Here is a 17,995-nt window from a genome sequence, read left to right as displayed (position 1 = left end):
GGTTAAATCTAAGCACAAAAGGACTTGGGGAAAAATAAAGATAAAATATAGTGAACCTGTAAAATGACAGATAAACCATGATGACATCTGAACAGCTAAATTTTGGGCTGCGTGAAAGACGCTGTATTTGCTGGGGTGCTGAAAGCCATTGAACAAAACTGTAACCCCTAGTTCCAGTGCCCTTGTATGTTAATCTGATCTGCTGAAGTTGTTCCAATAAGCTACCGCTACTACTTATTCCAATGAAGTTTATTATTTTAACTACATATTATTAATGTGCGTTTTCTTTCATGGCTACCCTCCACTTTCAGCAATGCAACTGTCAGTATTAATAGCTGCACGGCAATATGAACTTCATTCAAGTTATAACAAAATGTGTATGGTAAAATATGTATGATTCTTAATTCCAAACAAATTCAATTTTCAAAGGCTATTAGTACTATTATTATAAGAGTACTTTTTGTATTAAATTACTTTACAACGGTGGGGTACAATGCTATTATCTTAGAAACCACAAGCAAAAACTTGATTACAGTGGTTTTATCTGCGACAGTCTGGAAGTGTGTAAATCTCGACTATATAACGTAGTTGTAATTTGTATTAATAAATGTATAAACAGATTGAAACTCTTGGTTACACAATTATTGTACCTCCAGTGATTAAACTATATGTTTCTGTTCAGGGTCAAAAAAGGGGCACTGTCTGTCACACTCTACAGACAGTAGGTTTTGCACCAATCTTTATAATGCACTCCTTCCCTCCTAGAGAAATTGCGGATTGCATTTGGATATAATCCTAAACTCGATGCTTTACAAATATATATTTTTTTTTAAATTTCACCTGTAACAGCACTGCAGAACCACATCCTGTTAAGCTTAGGTTTTGGTAGATTGAAAGTGTCTCAGGGTGTTAAACAATTGATCTTAGTGGAAGATACATTCATGAATAGTGATACGGCTTAATATTGTATCCAGGGTTTGTTGCTTGATCAGTATACATCTGCAGTATTCCTCTGCTTACAAAATGAATCTTGTATCCAAGTGTGGTGTGCTAGGTAGATTTCAGATTGAATGACTGGGTTGCTGGAGCTATACCCAGCGTAAGGGCTAATCCTTCCCAGAAAGGGCTGAAAAACGTATCTCAGGACCAGAAATTAATACGAAATAATCGCACCAGAATGCAAGGTGACCCTCAGACAGGCAAGTGGCGAGAGACACATATGGGTTTTGGGAAGAAGCTCTGACGATCCTTTTTAACACAGCTGTGAGAAGAATTTGGCTGGAACCAAGCAGCCTTTCTGTAGTAAAGCTGGCAAAGGAAACCATGAGGGGAAGGGAATTTAACACATTGGTGTAAGAGAGCCGCTCCATTGATGGGATCTGAGCAGAATATCTAATGACCGAAAGAATCAAACTTGGCTGTGAAAAACACAAAGCTCTTTTCATCAATTCAGGAGCTGCAGATGGGCACCTCCAGATTTTGCCATTCAGTTCAGATTGCTTTTTCTTTAGTAGTAGTCCTTTTGATTACATTTGTGAATATAAAGGTGACAGGCTGCTATGTTCGGTGTTTATGTACTGTATATCTACATAGTAAATGAAATGTAGTGTGTATTTGGTTCATTTATAACATCCGTCTATATCCAATTCAGGCAATTATTTATTAAGACTGCAGGGTAGCGTTTTACCAAAATCAGTGTTATCTCACCATTTTTTTATGTAGTTTTTGATCTGAGAAAATATATTTCAATTTTAATCATTTCTGTGACTTTCAGTCATGACTTGAAAAATAAAATGTTTTTAAATGTTATTCAATTGAATTAGACAAGAAGTGTTTGGCAATAGTGACCACTAACAGCAGGTAATTGTTGGTGTGTATGTATATATATATATATATGTGTGTGTGTGTGTGTGTGTGTATGTATATATATATATATATATATATATATATATATATATATATATATATATATATATATATATATATATATATATATATATATATATATATATATATATATATATATATATATATATATATATATATATATATTCAGAATGCACATGTGTGAAACAATTTTTTTATACAGCCATGTTCCTCTATATACAAATAATTCTAAGCAGTAGCTGTGTATTCTGTTTTTGTTTTTTCTCTGTCTCACACTCTTACTTGTGGTTTATATGCAACACTGGCTTGTTTGTGTTTCATTGCATTCTTTGTAAAAGGCTTTCTCCAAATGCATTGTGCAATAAATGAGTATCTTTACCAGCAATGTCTTAGTATATAAACCACAATAGTAGAATATGTCTAGTAATTTTATGAATCTGATGGAACACTCAGTAAATGGAAAGATGCAAAGCTTCCTGCAACTATTGTTCTCAGAATTCCAAGCCCCCAATCTGTTCTGTGTTAGTCACCTTACTAAATATTAGTCTTTTCTACCTTGTTTCTCTTGCTTGTGCCAAAATTCCACTTTAGTTCAGAACTATTCAACAACAAGCTGAGGTTATACAGTACAGCACTACAGATAGACTCTTCCAGCTTGCCTTGTATGCACAGTATATTTTGTTACTGATAAATCAATATAGCCATGTTGTAATACACAAACTGCCATCTTCTGGGAAGAAGTTATAATCAAACAGCAAATTAACACACAGGTCAGGGTGTGCAGAATGAGATGCTGCTGTCTGTGGTCACCAAAGGAAACATGCAAATTTGAAAGAATACTCCATCTAATTACCCTTAAGACCTTGGTGTTCAATTTGAATCAAACTAGCTCATAATCAAATCCTAGCTGGAAGCATATACCACACTGCTATTTCCATCTGCACTTCCCTTGTTAATGTAGAGCACTGAATGCTATATTTATAAAATATGTGGTATGTGCATATTTTGAACACTGAATGAACTGGTTAATGAAAAGCACCTTTTAATGTTAGTTTTGAAAATGAGTGATGGATCAGGAGAGCTAGATTTTACTGTATGTCATAATCATAATCCTCAACATTTCATCAGGCTTTCTGAGAAACAGCTGTTATTATAAGCTAGGTATATTAAAAAGTATGCTTATTTTTAGGGCAGTACTTTTATTAAAGCGTTATAAACTCAATATACCCTTTACATTGTATTTAAATAAACAATATGCAATAATGTGTGTGGTTTGTTAGTTTGAGTATGGATAGGATTACTTCATTTATAACCACATGATTGCTGTAGAGATTGACATTAGATAAGTAGAAAATGTAATCTTTACTTGTATTTCTGTTTACTCGGAGTGTAATTGGAAAATTCAATTGACTTTGACTTACAATGGCATATAGAGGTTTTATATACTACAGATTCTCCGTATCTGATGTCTGAAACCAAATAAAAAGTATAGAAAGTGTTAAAAAATAAATAAATAACAAAAACACTTGTGATGTAAAGAAAAGTATTTGGATCTAATAACAGTTATTTAGGTAATAAAATAGATGCTTCACGCCTAGTATTAACTGTGGTTCAGATGTGGTTATTTTCTTTGCTTTCCCTTTTTGGGGAAGAGTCTGCATCCTGGACCAGTGTCTGCACTGTACAGTACAGCTTTGTTTAGACTGCTTGCTTCAGTGCAAACACTGCCTCTTTCAGCCTGTACATTCCTAACATTAGTTTCCCTTCTTATCCTTGCAGGTTGGAGCGGCTGGTGGATGTACTGAGGAAAAAGGTTGGAGCGGGGACTGTCAGGACGGTGATCTGATTGAAAGGTCGAGTCTAGGGATGTGGTCACATCTGGTGACCAGGCTGCTCCGTTTACCACTGTGTAAACACTGAAGCCTTAACTCAGCAAACAGTTGTTAGAAGTGGTGCACTCAGACGACATTCCAAGCAGAGATCAAACTGAATCATAAATGTTTAACCACTCTGCTGCTGAGTTGTGTTATTTAAGCAAATTTATTTCCTTAAACATTCATTATTTGCATTGTATTTCTTTATTTAGCTCTGCCTATTATGAGGAACATGGTCTCCTTATTATTTGTGGCCAGCTTTTATGGAAACTTTTCCATGTGCAGTTATGAGCTGTATATCACAAATGGACTTAATTCAGACTGATACCTATATTTCTTTGCTCACTTAACCCATTTCACTCCATTTCTGGTAAGTCTTCTCCTGAGTTATAATTATGACCTTTTGGCTAGGGGAGAGCTTTAAGTTGTCTAGTGTAAACCATATTTATCAAGCTAGGAATGATGTTCATTGGGAAACTTGCGGAATTCATGTTGCCATGTTTTTTTTTTTTTTTTTTTTTTTTTTTTTTTCTTTTTACTAAAGATGCATATTTAATAAATAAATCTAGCTTTTTAAAAATAAACGGTTTCTTCTACTAAAATCAGTTGCAAATTTGGTATGAGCCATACATGTAATACTGTTTCTAAAATGTTGATATTTAGTTCTATAATCTGCACAGCTCTTGGAACATAGAAAAATGGCTGTATAAACAGCTGTTTGGCTAAAGGGGAGTTATGTCCATTAGAGCTGATACTGGAACTGGGGGCAGTTCTCTAGTTTGAGTGAGAGGGCAGTAAAGATAGGACAGGGTTCTACTCTAAATGTTACAATAATTGTTACGTTTTTATCTTTATACTACAGATAGATAATTTCCCATTAAATTGAGCTATGCTGAACAATTCTGTCAAAATGTTACTGACAAATATTAATGATTTATTTTCTATAGACAAATGCATATATTTTATTGGATCAGACCTAACTGAGCCAAAATATAGAGCTTCACATACTTTTTATAATCTTAATCTGCCATATATATATATATATAGTTTGTTATAGTCATGTAAACATTTAGTGTACATTACACTGTATGTCTTCTCTGGCTTCTGCAATACAAAGGTTTGTTGTCCGTCCCGCCCCCCCCCACACCCTCCCCCCCGATCACAAAGCATTTACCACTTGCTAACTTTATATCATTGTGAAGCAAAAATCAAACAGGCAATGTTACAAAACCAGCAAAAAACAACTATGGCAAATGCTAAATCTCATTGTGTAACTTACTGAGTTATTTGTTTGAAGATATGTAAAATCAACGTTTCAGATGTTAACTTAGTACAGTGGTAAATACTGAGTAGTATGGCTCTATATTTGGTATATCAACCACAACTGTGTCACCTGTACAATCTGTAACTGTATAAAATGTCACTATAAAATGTCACTATTTGGATTGTGTTTGTTATATTTTAATAAACTATTTGCTTATGGAGCAGAGATTTGTGTTGGATGTTTTTCTTTCACAGCTTCTACTGTCCTTTAACATGAGCATCCTCTCGAATGAAAGTGTAAAATGTTAGAATTTGAACAAAGCTCATTTAGCACTGAACAGTACTGCCATGCCGGTTTTACCAAGGTGAGTTTGGATGTTCCCACAGTCAGCAGTATCCTAATGAACCTACCTGCCTGTTAAGAGTTATTCACCATCAGTCTTCATCTTGCATTAATATTAAAATGTTCTTATAGAGACAGCAAAACAAAAAAGGTTCACCGTCATGGTTGTGGAGAGATTGTATGACATTGCATACCAAAAATATTTCACTTCAGTTAACTTGAAAGGTGCTATGAGATGGCAGGCAAAACATCACTGAAAGATCTAAAGGTACAGGTAATACAGGTTGTGTTGATTGTAAAATGTGTTCAAAAGGAATTAAATCAATAAAGCATGAATAATGTAAATAATGACCCAATGCACACTATCCTTGAACAAGTAATGGGCACCATGTGTTGTCCCAGTACAGCATTTTTGGTAGAGGGTGTTTGTTTACAAGCAAAATGGTTGTATATGTATTCGGGGATTTGGTTTATTAATTGTTCTCCATTTTAAACCAGGGGCTAATCAAATTCTCAAGGATCATAAGCGTCCTCACTCCACAAACATGGAACTGCAGTGCAAAGATGTTCCTACCTAACTTCTTCGTTAGTTTTCGTAAAACTAAAAAGATGTATAAGTAGACAAACGTTTTGAATTGAAGTTTCTGTCAATAAAATAAAATCTATTAAACTTTATAGTTATTTTAAAAATGGTACTAATCAAATAGTAGAAAACAGCAATTTATTATTGTTGTTGTTGCTTTTGTTGATTTAAATGCAGCTTTTGTGGGGTTAGATGAAATAAATATTCATATAGTAGTTATAACAATGTAATTGTTTATTGTTTAAATATATGCAAGTAGTCCAAATAAGTGCTTGATTTATTATTTAGTGAAATAGGCAGGCTATTATAAAGAACCTCTTATGTATATGTTTGTGTGTGTGTGTGCGCGTGTGTGTATATGTTGGTTTAGCGTTACTTTTCTTAACAGTTTACCAAAACATAAAATACTAAGTTATCAGCCAAAAACAGGCAAATATTCAAAAGGAAACATAAATCACAATGCATGTTTAATGATTCCAGCGGTGTCTGATAAAAACACTAACCTGTTTACAACTTGGATGTTAGTTCATTTTAGAGGTTGGCTTAATTATTTCATCGTGAGGCTAAGCCTGTATTTTACGTGCATAAAATAAACCAAAAAAATAAAAGCCATACATGTATCCAGACTTGCAGTCCAATGTACAAGATTGTCTGAGATTATAAGTGCCTGTTCTATTTGTGTAAATTTTGTTTTTAAGTATCTGATCATCTAAAAGTTATGAATAATTCTGTATTAGTTTTCCAAGTGATTAATCACCTTTTAGGTAAATATTTAAAAAAAGAAAACTTAATTTTAGCTGATTGTCAGTGTAATAGATTTTGGGTCAGTTTGTTACAAACGCCGACTGTGCTGTTTCTGTTATACTACTTTCATCTGACCCTCACTTTAAAGAACACTGTTCTTGCAGGTCACTTTTATACCTATACCATTGTAAAGACCTATTGATGGACCGCTTTGCATACTAATACTTTATAAACATCACAAGGGCAAAAAGGATCAACTGACCTTTCCAGGACAATATACTAAACAATTATTTCCACATCAGTTACAGTTTCCTTTTCTGATATTGATGCTGTGACCCTCATTTTGGTCAGTTGTCCATGATGTCCTTGATTTGAATGAGGGCAGGTCGGAAGGTGTGTATGCATAGATGATTGATAGTATCCATTTTGGCAAGGATGTTTTTCTCCATGTGTTGTTACAAACAAGAGTTGTTTTCAGTTTGATAACAAGAGGATTGGCCAGACTGGGTGCTGAGTGCACCGCCCCTTCAATAAAGCTCAACACTATTACAAGCTTGTGGAGTCCACCTCCAGTCGTAACCGTGGAGATGGCACAACCTGGGTGTCCTTTTCTTTAAAAACCACACAGTCCCCCACTCTATGTTTCTCATGTAGATAATCCTACTAGTGCTACATAAATACATTGTCACAGCTGTTCAGCTTCAACATTAAAAGTGATAAAGGTTAGTTTAAATGACAACTACAAGACTTACAATAATGTACATTTACTGGAGCAGTATCGGTTATTGGGTCGGTTTCTGGGCATTTCTTCTTTTTTTTTTTAATTGAGGTGTAACTCTTGAGGTTGTTTCAAAACTTACAAGATTTATTGCATGCTTATATGATCATGAAAAGGAGGTGAAGCCTGATTGCCCGTTTTGAACCCGATCGGATGATGACAAGACTACAAAACAACTTTTTATACGCTTTAATTAAATACGTGTTCCGGCAACCCAGAGCTGAATGGGCTTTGGAGAAAAGCGTGGCTGATCTCGTTGCTATAACGACACCAAGTCTTTCACGCCTTTTCTTCTTAATACACTCCATCTACCCGTACAAGCGTTCACAATATACATTCTTCCATCAGCCTAGCCATCCATCCATACTGATCCGTGTCTCTGACACTTGCTACACAATGACTACTTCAAAACTTTCACGAATGTCTTGAACAGATATGTCTATTATACGTAATTCAAAGCATAGCAGCATACGTTTATTGAAATTGATTCTAGGCTGCAATTAATATAACAGTATTGGTGGTGATTATTATTATTATTTTATTATTATTATTATTATTATTATTATTATTATTATTATTATTATTATTATTATTAGGTAAATAAGTTATTTCAGTTAACATTTTTCCAATATAATGATTAGAATAAAAAGGGAAATGTTAATGTGATTGTAATTTTAAATAATTTATAATGTCAATGTAGCATGTTTCACCTGGGTGATAATAAGAACTAAATTAGTAGGCTTATGGACTTCTATTGTTTAAATGCCATGAGATTATTCTTGACACGAAATAGGTCAGTGAGCATCTGTGTTCAAACAGAATGTGTTATGTCCTGGTGACCGGAGCTTTTATTGGCGAACGATCTCAGAAATAAGTGTGTGGGACCTAAAACTTTGAGGGACACTGGTTATTGATATGCATCAACCAAATAAAAAAAAAATGTGAAGAGAAAAAAAAAACCCTGTGAACACCCTGACTTTTATCCATTTAATTATATAATACAGGAAAACGCATTTGTAATTTTCAGGCAAAACAAAAACCCCAGGAAGGATTTGTCTAATTAACATTGGTAATGAACTCATTGTTATCAGCTGAAGTTTTCTGTATTTTTGCTCTTAGGAGGTCCAATAAATGAAAACATTTTTACGTTAAAAAAAAAATTATGTTACAGAAGAAAATGCCATGATCAAAATATACAATAACGTGTTACAAGTTTATTTAGCCTAATAGACCATGTCATGACTCAAAGTTTTGTCATATATATAATTTTCGCGATATCTTTGTAAATTAGTTTTAGCTTTTCTATGGACTTCGATTAATAAAGATACTGACCACGTGATGTGAGGAGAAAAGACCTAAGACCACCAACCTGATTGAAGCAATTCGTAGCCTATAACTAGGGTACAAAGCCCTAATAAACTTCTTCTGTATAATTTTTAATGGAAAACCAGCTGCTTCTAAAGCTGATTTTGGATAGAGAGCTCTCTCTCCCTACGCTTTGAAAGCTTCTTTCTTTGGCCTGTGATTCTGAAGGGGGTATTACTTTGCTCTTTTCGTTGGCCAAGCACAATTGTGTTATTGGAGATAATGAATTCAATCCCCATCAAAAGGTATTAGAAGCGCCTTGGCCCTGTACTGGCTTTTTAAACTAAGAATGAAAAGAGAGAGAAGAAAAGTCTCCGGGTAGCCTCGCTGATGGCCGCTTTTGAAGTAAAGGGGGTTGAGCATTGTTGTCGAAATATTTGTCCATAAGGCTGAAGAAAGAGACACGGCTTTTGATGGGGATATGAGAAATGTCTCATAAGCTGGAATACAAGTTGCTGCAGGAGCCTTCGACCAGGACATTGCCTGCTGATAACATATGTGACACATTAGCAGAGGCTAGTCAAGAACAACTGATCATTTCAAAATGATAGGAGCACGATTCCTATTCTGCTATTCTGAGACTGATGAGGGCTTAAAAGACCATTATATATATATATATATATATATATATATATATATATATATATATATATATATATATATATATATATTATATATTTGTATATGTGTGTATATAGGTGTGTGTGTGTGTGTGTGTATATATATATATATATATATATATATATATATATATATATATATATATATATATATATATATATATATATACACACACACACACACACACACACACACACACGACGATTTGTCAGATAAACAGTTATAAACTCAAAATGTTATAGATACTATTATAATAATTCATACATAGACAGTTAGATATCCAGCTTAGATAGTTCAAAATTTAGTTAGTGCACTACAACTGGTGTGTGTGTATAATATATATCTATATATATCTATATATATATATATATATATATATATATATATGAATTTTTAAAAATATTTTTTACCTGATATAGTTGTTCATTTCGATATCATTTTTCTTGATTTTTTTTTTTTTTTCTGTTAACGTTTCTAAGTTTGGACGCTGCTATTTAAGAAATGCATGGGTATAATAATGTTACCTAAAACAACACTGTCAGAATTATGTATTATTTATCTGAAAATACCAAAAGGCAGACTTGTAACGAAATAATAATACTAGAGCGTCAATATAACGAAGTAGCCCGAGACTGTATAAAACTGTATAAAATATTAAAAAGTTGGGGGGTTTTTTGTTGGGTTTTTTTAATGTGATATCCTTATCTTTTTTTCTTTCAAAGAAACCAAGTAACATTATAAAATATAGCAGTCTATGTTATTTAAAGTCAACATTTATATTTTTGAAACTGTTACCAAATATTCCATTGAACAATTACTGTTTGACAAAAATGGCACTGACGGGTCCCCTTTCCAGCTAAGCAATATAGCCGTCGGGCATAAGGCTATCATTATCTAATGCAACTCATGTCATTTGTTTTCGCCATTGTTTAGTTTTGTTCTGTTTTGAATCAACAGAAGAAAGCGTAAAGCATGTTTTGTTTTCTTCTACTTACCTTTTGCGGATAGGCCTATACTGCTGTGTTAAACCAAGAGAAAACCAGACTGCTGAAGTCTATATTTAAACAGAGGTGATGACTGGTTAGATTCGTCCAAAGTTCATAGATCTAAACGAGTTTCTATTTGTGGAATAGATGAAGGCAAAAATCTCTGATCGGAAAATCGCTGCTTAAATTTCTGGAATTGTGTAAGTAAAATCCCATCGATTCAAAGAAACTGCAGGAAAATATTACCAAAAAGAGTTTAACATGTTAGAACGGGGCTGCATTGAATGATTTCCTTTTTTTTTTTTTGCAATATAAGGTGAGTGTTGTATGCAATAATTATAATATTTTTTTTAAAAAAAAATTACCTAATTTATCTATTAGTGATTATCATGATATGGTCTGAAAGTTGCAAAAAACAAAACAAAACAAAAAAAAAACAATATATTCACTGCATTTTTTATAAAACAAAATTGTGTTCAGCCTGTTTTATATAGTCCAACCGTAAGCTGCAAACGTCAAGTGCAGAGAGTACATTTTCTGGTACTTGTTGATTCTAAGAGCAAGTTAGTACAACTCCGTACTAACTCCGTACTTGCCTCTCCAAATGTGTGCTCTTAACGTTGTGGTTTGCTGTTCAACATGCTTATTACACAGCACGCTCCTTTTGTCTTTACTGACCGATGACAAATCGATTTGTGTATGAATATTGTGAAATCAACAAAGAAAAAAAGTGTATCGATCTCAAGACGGTAAATGGAGAAAGGTTGTTTCAAATACATTAAGAGGGCCATTAATAGGGCATATTGATCTGTACGCCCTGCAACACATGTAGGGTATTATACAGGTGTAAATAACTCGTTGATAAAGAGCCATTATGAACGTGTGTTTATCTAAGTTTGTTTAGACACATTATAGAAATCAACTAAAAAAAGAAATAAAATTAAAGTTCTATTATATACAATTGTTGTAACATTGAGTATTTTAATATAGGGCATATAGCGAAAACGTGATAAAAGACTATTGTAGCCTATAAACAACTTGTATCTGTCTAAATGGACGTGTTTAATGTGCTTATTGCAGTTTGCAAAATGCATTGAAGCCCCTATAATAGTTCAGATAAAACCAACAATATATCTTACTTAAAAAGTACACAATTTAATTAAAGCTTATTATTATTATTATTATTATTATAATAATAATAATAATAATAATAATAATAATAATAATAATAATAATAATAATAACGCTGTATACTTAAACTTTTTTCACGACATGTTTAAAATGTTGCTTTTTAGTAGATAATAAGGAGGCCTATCCTTTATTTACTTTAAATTTAAACCCAAGTAGTTTGGATAATTTGAGAGAATTTTCATAGGCTGGAAATAAATACTAAGTTCATTGATATTTTAGTATATCTTAAAACTGATTTCTGTTTAATGTTATGCCGAAGTGAGGGAAGACATATAGCCTAATGACCTTCAATTCCCTTTTTGTTTTGTGAGAAACTATTTCATATCCCCATTTCATATCGTTGCAATGAATAGTCATTAAAGAAAAAAAGCGATCAACTCTTTAAAAAAATCAAAATAAGTAGCTATTCGCTGGGAACACGGTGAGTGCAATTTCCACTGGCCAAGGGAACATTCAAGGGAGCACCAGTTAGGGAAAAAAAAACATTCGGACCGCCTGAACTCTTTCAGCGTCATTGTCTGAATTACGTTTTTTAAGAGATTCGCACAAGCTTGTAAGTTTTAAATGATGACATCTTGATTCCATTTAATCGGGTACAATGCTTGCGTTTTGTGACTCGTAGAAATATTTACTTGATTTAAAGCATGTAGCCTATATATCTTTTTAAAAAATCAAAGAATACTATGATTTTTTTATAGAAAAATATTATTATTATTATTATTATTATTATTATTATTATTATTATTATTATTATTATTATTATTATTATTATTATTGTTGTTGTTGTTATTAGTAGTACTAGTATTTGGTCTTCATTTAAAAAGGAAGAAAATATAACACACTATAGTCTCCAAACCACTCATACAATTAGTGCTCAGAATATTACATTTTGGTCACAAATTGTACACAATCTAGACGTGTTAACTATCTTTTATTAAAAGATGTATACTGTTTAGTATCGGCTAGTGTGTTAACATTTACATGATAAGAACATTTCGTTGCTTTCGGTATTGTTTTCTTTACAATTGTATCCATGCATGTTGTGGCAATTACGATTATAAGTTTGTCATTCTAGTGGTTTGCGTATCCAAGGTACGAAATTCCAAGGTTTTTGAGTTTTGGCAGTTCTTCCACCCTCAATTCGATTTGCCACTCCATTTTATTCGCCCGACAGGGGGCAATTACATGATAATTAAACACATTTCACGGTCCCTCAGCCAATGTGTATGTGCACAGCAGAACACGATCACAGTAAAATACGCTCAGGTTCAAAATCAGTTCCTGTAAGGTTACAAATCACAAAAGCTAATTTGGACTTGCATCGATTTAACCTGAAGTCTATTTTATTTTAAATAATTCTCATATGTCTTTATTTACAGTTGTTTTATGACAGTGTATAGCACATATACAAAAAAAGGTCTAGCGAGTTATTATTTTTAAATATTTTTATTGTTCAAATAAAGGCAATAATAACTATTGAATATCGTTACGTGTTAATGTGAATAAACCCCAACATTATGTTATAATTAACCTGTAAATATACTTCAAAACGAATATTTACAATGGATGGTTTGCCCTAAAGCGTAAATAATTACCTTTATCAAAAAGCACATTTCTGAAGTCTCTGTTTTTAAAATTAAAACCCAGCAAGTTTCGTTGTTTTCTTAAATCTGTTAGAAAACTATATATCAGTCCAGGCTCATTAAAACACATGACAAACAGTTGACCCCTGACAAAATATCAGGGCAACCTTTCAGCTTTAGGCTACGGAAAGATATATATATATATATATATATATATATATATATATATATATATATATATATATATATATATATATATATATATATATATATATATATATATATATGTGTGTGTGTGTGTGTGTAAACACATATATTGGTTAATTTTCTTAAAATATGAGTGTCAGCAACAATGCATTATAAACCCAATACTTACGAAATAATCATAAAACGTATACAATAGAGCCTAAATGTTTTTTTTTTTTTTTTTTTTTTTGTATTTATATACTTTATATTACAATGTTTATTTTGGTGTTTTGTGCGTAAATATGGAGTCTAAAGCCATTATAATATATTATACAGCGTGTGTTAGATTGTTAGTTCTCAAAGATTTGGTTTTGCTTATTGATATGCTCATTCGACCACACAGTACGGTGGTCGCCAAGAAACAGTCTCTTTGGATTCATTTAATTATTGTTTCTCTGTGATGCAATTGAAATGTTTTCATGAAATCGTTTTCTTCAAATCAATTTCCCATTTCCAGTATCGCCACAATTCCAGAAAGAAATGCAGTAAAAAGAAGTATGCTACAAATTAGGGACATTGTGGGTAAAACTAGGTTAAAAAGAACAACATCTGTAGGTTAACTTGCAATGTCGTGGGTACAGCGTTGAAAAAAAGGGAATAATACTATTTCGTGGGGAAAAAAAAGAAACACTGACTTTTAAAAAGGTCACAACAAAGCCTAGAGGTTTGTTTAATAAAGAAATTCATATTTTATTTCAAATTAACCAATTCAACCGTGGCCGATGAAATGCAGTTAATACATTTACTTACTATAATACAGCCTTGTTTGGGAAAAAAAATGTTAAAGACAGATATTGTTACAAAGCAAAACAGTACTAAATAATATAAACATGACAACATCTCATAAGCAGGAACTTCTGAAAGCTTAAGTGAGTAGATGCGTTACCCTAACAACCAACCCAGAGACCTTCGGGTGAATGGTTTTTTTTTGTTTGTTTGTTTGTTTGTTTTTTAATAACTGTTTTCTTCTTTTTGCAAAAAATTGCAACATATTTATAAACAATTTGGATCTTTGTTTATCATTATACAGGGGAAGGGGGAGGGACCACAACGTAATTTACAAACGCAAAGGTTTAAATACGTCCTGCAGAAAATCTGACTGTTTTAAACGGATATTACACAATCATTCTCATGGCAAAACTTTACAGCATACATTGATTTATACATACACAAATATTTTATACACTAATAAAGTAACAGTCCATTTGCACTCAATGCGTGCAAAAATAAAATAGGAGTTTTTTTGTTTGTTTGTTTGTTTGTTTGTTTTTCTTCGAATCTCCGGTACCGTATTCTAGTAGAAGGAGACTAGGAAGTGTTCAGAACAGGTCTGGAATACACACCTTGATAGTAAGAGGGATCCAGTGCCGATGGGTCCATGTTGCTTCTGCCGACCATGGAGGCACTTCCAAGAGGCAGACTGGCAGAGATGCCAGACCCATAGGATGAATATTGCAAAGCCTGATCGTAAGCTTTCAAGTCGAGCTTGTGCTGCTGCTCTGGAGATGATATTAGGTTATTAATGGAAAAGGGGTGATTGAAAGAATAATGGGGATCGCCTTTAAGATGGAGTTGGGACTCGTGAGAGAGGGAGTGAGGGGGCAGAGAGACTGATGCCAGGGCCGTAGCAGAGCTGACAGCGGTATGTACCGCTGCCGCGCTTGTGTTTAGCTCAGTGCGCGTCCTCCCGCTGGTGTGATCCATGGTCTGAGGGCTGGAGGGCTGGTTTGAACTAGAGATAGAACTCGATTCCATTTGGCCAGATTTGCTGTTGTTGCTTTCGTGAGGGAGCGAACCAGAACTGCTCGACTGGTCTTTTCTCCCATCCTGTGACGATTTGGATAACCTTCTATCACACTTAAAACGTTTCTGTCTGCGAAGGTAACAGCCGTTTTCAAACATGTTTCCCGAGTCCGGGTGCAGTGCCCAATAGGACCCTTTGCCGGGTTTATCTGGTGATCTGGCCACTTTGACAAAACAGTCATTGAATGAAAGCGAATGCCGAATAGAGTTCTGCCACCTTTGCTGGTTTTGTCTATAATATGGGAAAAGGTCCATGATCCACTGATAGATTTCACTTAGCGTGAGCATCTTGCTTGGAGACTGTTGGATAGCCATTGTGATTAAGGATATGTAGGAATATGGAGGTTTGGCATGAGGATAACTTCTTCTGAAGGTCTTGGTTTCCCTTGTCCTGTTCATGTTTGGCTGGCCATACGCCATGGGGCTCATAGCGGGGCTCATGCTGGAATATGGGGTTAATGCGTTCATGGAAGCTTGTTGCGCTGACATAACGTTCATGTTCGCTGGACTAAGTGCTGTGCCCATTGCTGACATCCCGGTTGCCATCCCATTCATAGCGCTGGTGGCACTAGGAATCCCTGACATGGTTCCAGGGCTCAGTCCGGCCCCAAGTCCAGTGTTGGCGTAGGACATGTTGAAGGAGCTGGCTGTCATGTTGCCACTGGTGGGCATGCTGTTCATACTCATGTAGGTGTTCATTGAGTTCATGGAGCCAAGCCCTGAATTCATGCTGCTGTTTGGCACTGATGGATATACCTATAAGTCAAGCAAAGAACATATTACAATTTAAAAGGAAAGAGTTCACATTTTAAGATTCACGTACTTTTCAAACGGAATATACTTAAAGAGAAACTGCAAATGGAAACTAAATTAAAACGTTGATGTAAAGTACTAAACTCTAAGGCAGTTGTTTGTTTTATTAAATATTTTTTTAAGTCTTAAAAATGACCAATGATTTATCTCTAGCGAATGGTACCACTTTGTTTCTGAAAATACAAGAGGCACACCTACAGACATGTGAACTATAGGAATTGTTTTTCAGTATTGCTAACGGTAGTTTTTATCTTCTTACTATTGCTCACACTTATTTTGAGTATAGGCCCACTGCATATAATATTTATTTTTTTTACATCACCGACATTCTGATATATAGGCTACAGTTAAATGCGATTATTATAAAATTTCATGCGAAAACATCTACTGGACACATTCAAAACTATACGTAAAATACACGCTGTAAAGTAAATAGGAATGTTTTTGTTTTGTTTTTATTTTTTACAATAAAAGTGTCATCACTATTATTACATTAATATTTTGTGATATGTACACCAAGATTTCCGTTATCTATTTCCAATTAAACAGCGAATCATCAACTATTTTATTATTTTCTTCCATTATTATTATTATTATTATTATTATTATTATTATTATTATTATTATTATTTATTATTATTATTATATTATTATTATTATGTGCATATAGTATGGTGTATTTAGATACTGCTAGAAAATAAATAAATACATAAATAAACAGTATACTTCTTGGAATCACTAACATACGCATATGTTCACACTGCTGTCTAACCGTAGATAAAACTCGCATTTCAAGTTTAATTTAAAATGACAATTTTCAGGATAATTGAAAAGAAAAGAGGACGAAGCAAAACCAATCTTTTATTTGATTTTATTAATGTAATTAAATACACGATTTGTCTATGCTGTTCTTATACCTATAGTGATAAAAGACACTTGTTTTTTATTTAAGTCTGTGTCACCTTTCGCAAGTACTACTGTTTTTTTTTTTTTATTATTATTATTTGTTTACGTTTCACAATAGCTTGTCTGTTAATATAGCAGATTAAAAATGATTGTGTTTAAGCACTAGAAAGAGGATGAAAGATCACTGATAGCTAAGATCTATACACACACTGCTGCCACCAAGTGGATCTGAAACTCTAAGACTTAAATGGTCATAAATGTTGCTATTTATTGTGTGTGTGTGTGTGTGTGTGTGTGTGTGTGTGTGTGTGTGTGTGTGTGTGTGTGTGTATATATATATATATATATATAGTTATATAATATATATATATATATATATATATATATATATATATATATATATATATATATATATATATATATAATTACACAGTATAAGAAACTAAATATTTTGTTCTTAACAATGCACACGCTAAAGGAGTTTCAGGGGAATTTAAAGGAATTCAATAGAGTAAGTAATTTTACTTTGATAGATAATTTTAGCAAAATAAAAGTGGGAAAAAAAACCAATAGATGTATACAATCATAAGATACACATTCCAAATGAAATATATTTATAATATTATATTGATTTTTATCCTCGTGATAGACAGAGTTATTTTACCACTGTAAGGAAGTTAACATTTTTAAATAAGAAATTTACTCAGAAGTCTATAAATACTAACCTCTTGGGCTTCACTGTAGTAGCTGCTCCAGTCCGGTGTTTCATGTCCTTCCATTTTTACTGTACCCAACATTATCGAGGAAGAGAAAATGTCACCATTCAAAATTCTAACCAAATGTAGGTGGAATCCTTTCCAGTTGAGCGCTCCGAATAGAAGCAGTGCACGGGGAGTCAGTTTGGGTTAAGAGTGAGGAAGTATTGAATCTGATGTGAGTTAGAGTTGAGCTCGGTTACGTAGAAACAGAACAGCCCACCTTCTTTGTCATTTGTCCACAACCAGTGTCT

The 17,995-nt window shown here is 33.4% G+C and overlaps 2 protein-coding genes across 6 annotated transcripts in view; one reads left to right on the top strand and one right to left on the bottom strand.

The window, feature by feature from the left end:
• The window catches only part of LOC121330134 (mirror-image polydactyly gene 1 protein-like), a 61,962-nt gene extending 57,895 nt beyond the window's left edge, over positions 1-4,067 (top strand). For all 5 annotated transcript variants that reach the window (XM_041276424.1, XM_041276427.1, XM_041276426.1 and 2 more), the window contains one exon: positions 3,667-4,067. In XM_041276424.1, coding sequence (XP_041132358.1) covers positions 3,667-3,733 — 67 coding nt within the window. In that variant the 3' untranslated portion in view covers positions 3,734-4,067. The remainder of the gene's footprint in view (positions 1-3,666) is intronic.
• Positions 4,068-13,696: 9,629 nt separating this feature from the next.
• Positions 13,697-17,956, bottom strand: foxa1 (forkhead box A1). The gene is made up of 2 exons (XM_041275417.1): positions 17,712-17,956; positions 13,697-16,023 (listed from the first exon to the last, which is right to left on the bottom strand). The coding sequence occupies exons 1-2, from the start codon at positions 17,781-17,783 to the stop codon at positions 14,773-14,775; spliced, it is 1,323 nt and encodes a 440-aa protein (XP_041131351.1). The 5' UTR covers positions 17,784-17,956; the 3' UTR covers positions 13,697-14,772.
• Between the last annotated feature and the right edge of the window lie 39 nt (positions 17,957-17,995).

This window comes from Polyodon spathula, chromosome 17 (genome assembly GCF_017654505.1).
Source record: "Polyodon spathula isolate WHYD16114869_AA chromosome 17, ASM1765450v1, whole genome shotgun sequence".
NCBI classification, from domain to species: Eukaryota; Metazoa; Chordata; class Actinopteri; order Acipenseriformes; family Polyodontidae; genus Polyodon; species Polyodon spathula.
Note: the sequence above shows the minus strand (reverse complement) of the source record. Positions and strands in the feature narration are given on the sequence as shown.

Coding starts and splice junctions, on each gene's coding strand:
- foxa1 (XM_041275417.1), bottom strand. CDS start 17,783: ATGTTGGGTACAGTAAAAATGGAAGGACATGAAACACCGGACTGGAGC. Junction 16,024..17,711: donor ACTACAGTGAAGCCCAAGAG/GTTAGTATTTAT, acceptor CTTGACTTATAG/GTATATCCATCAGTGCCAAA.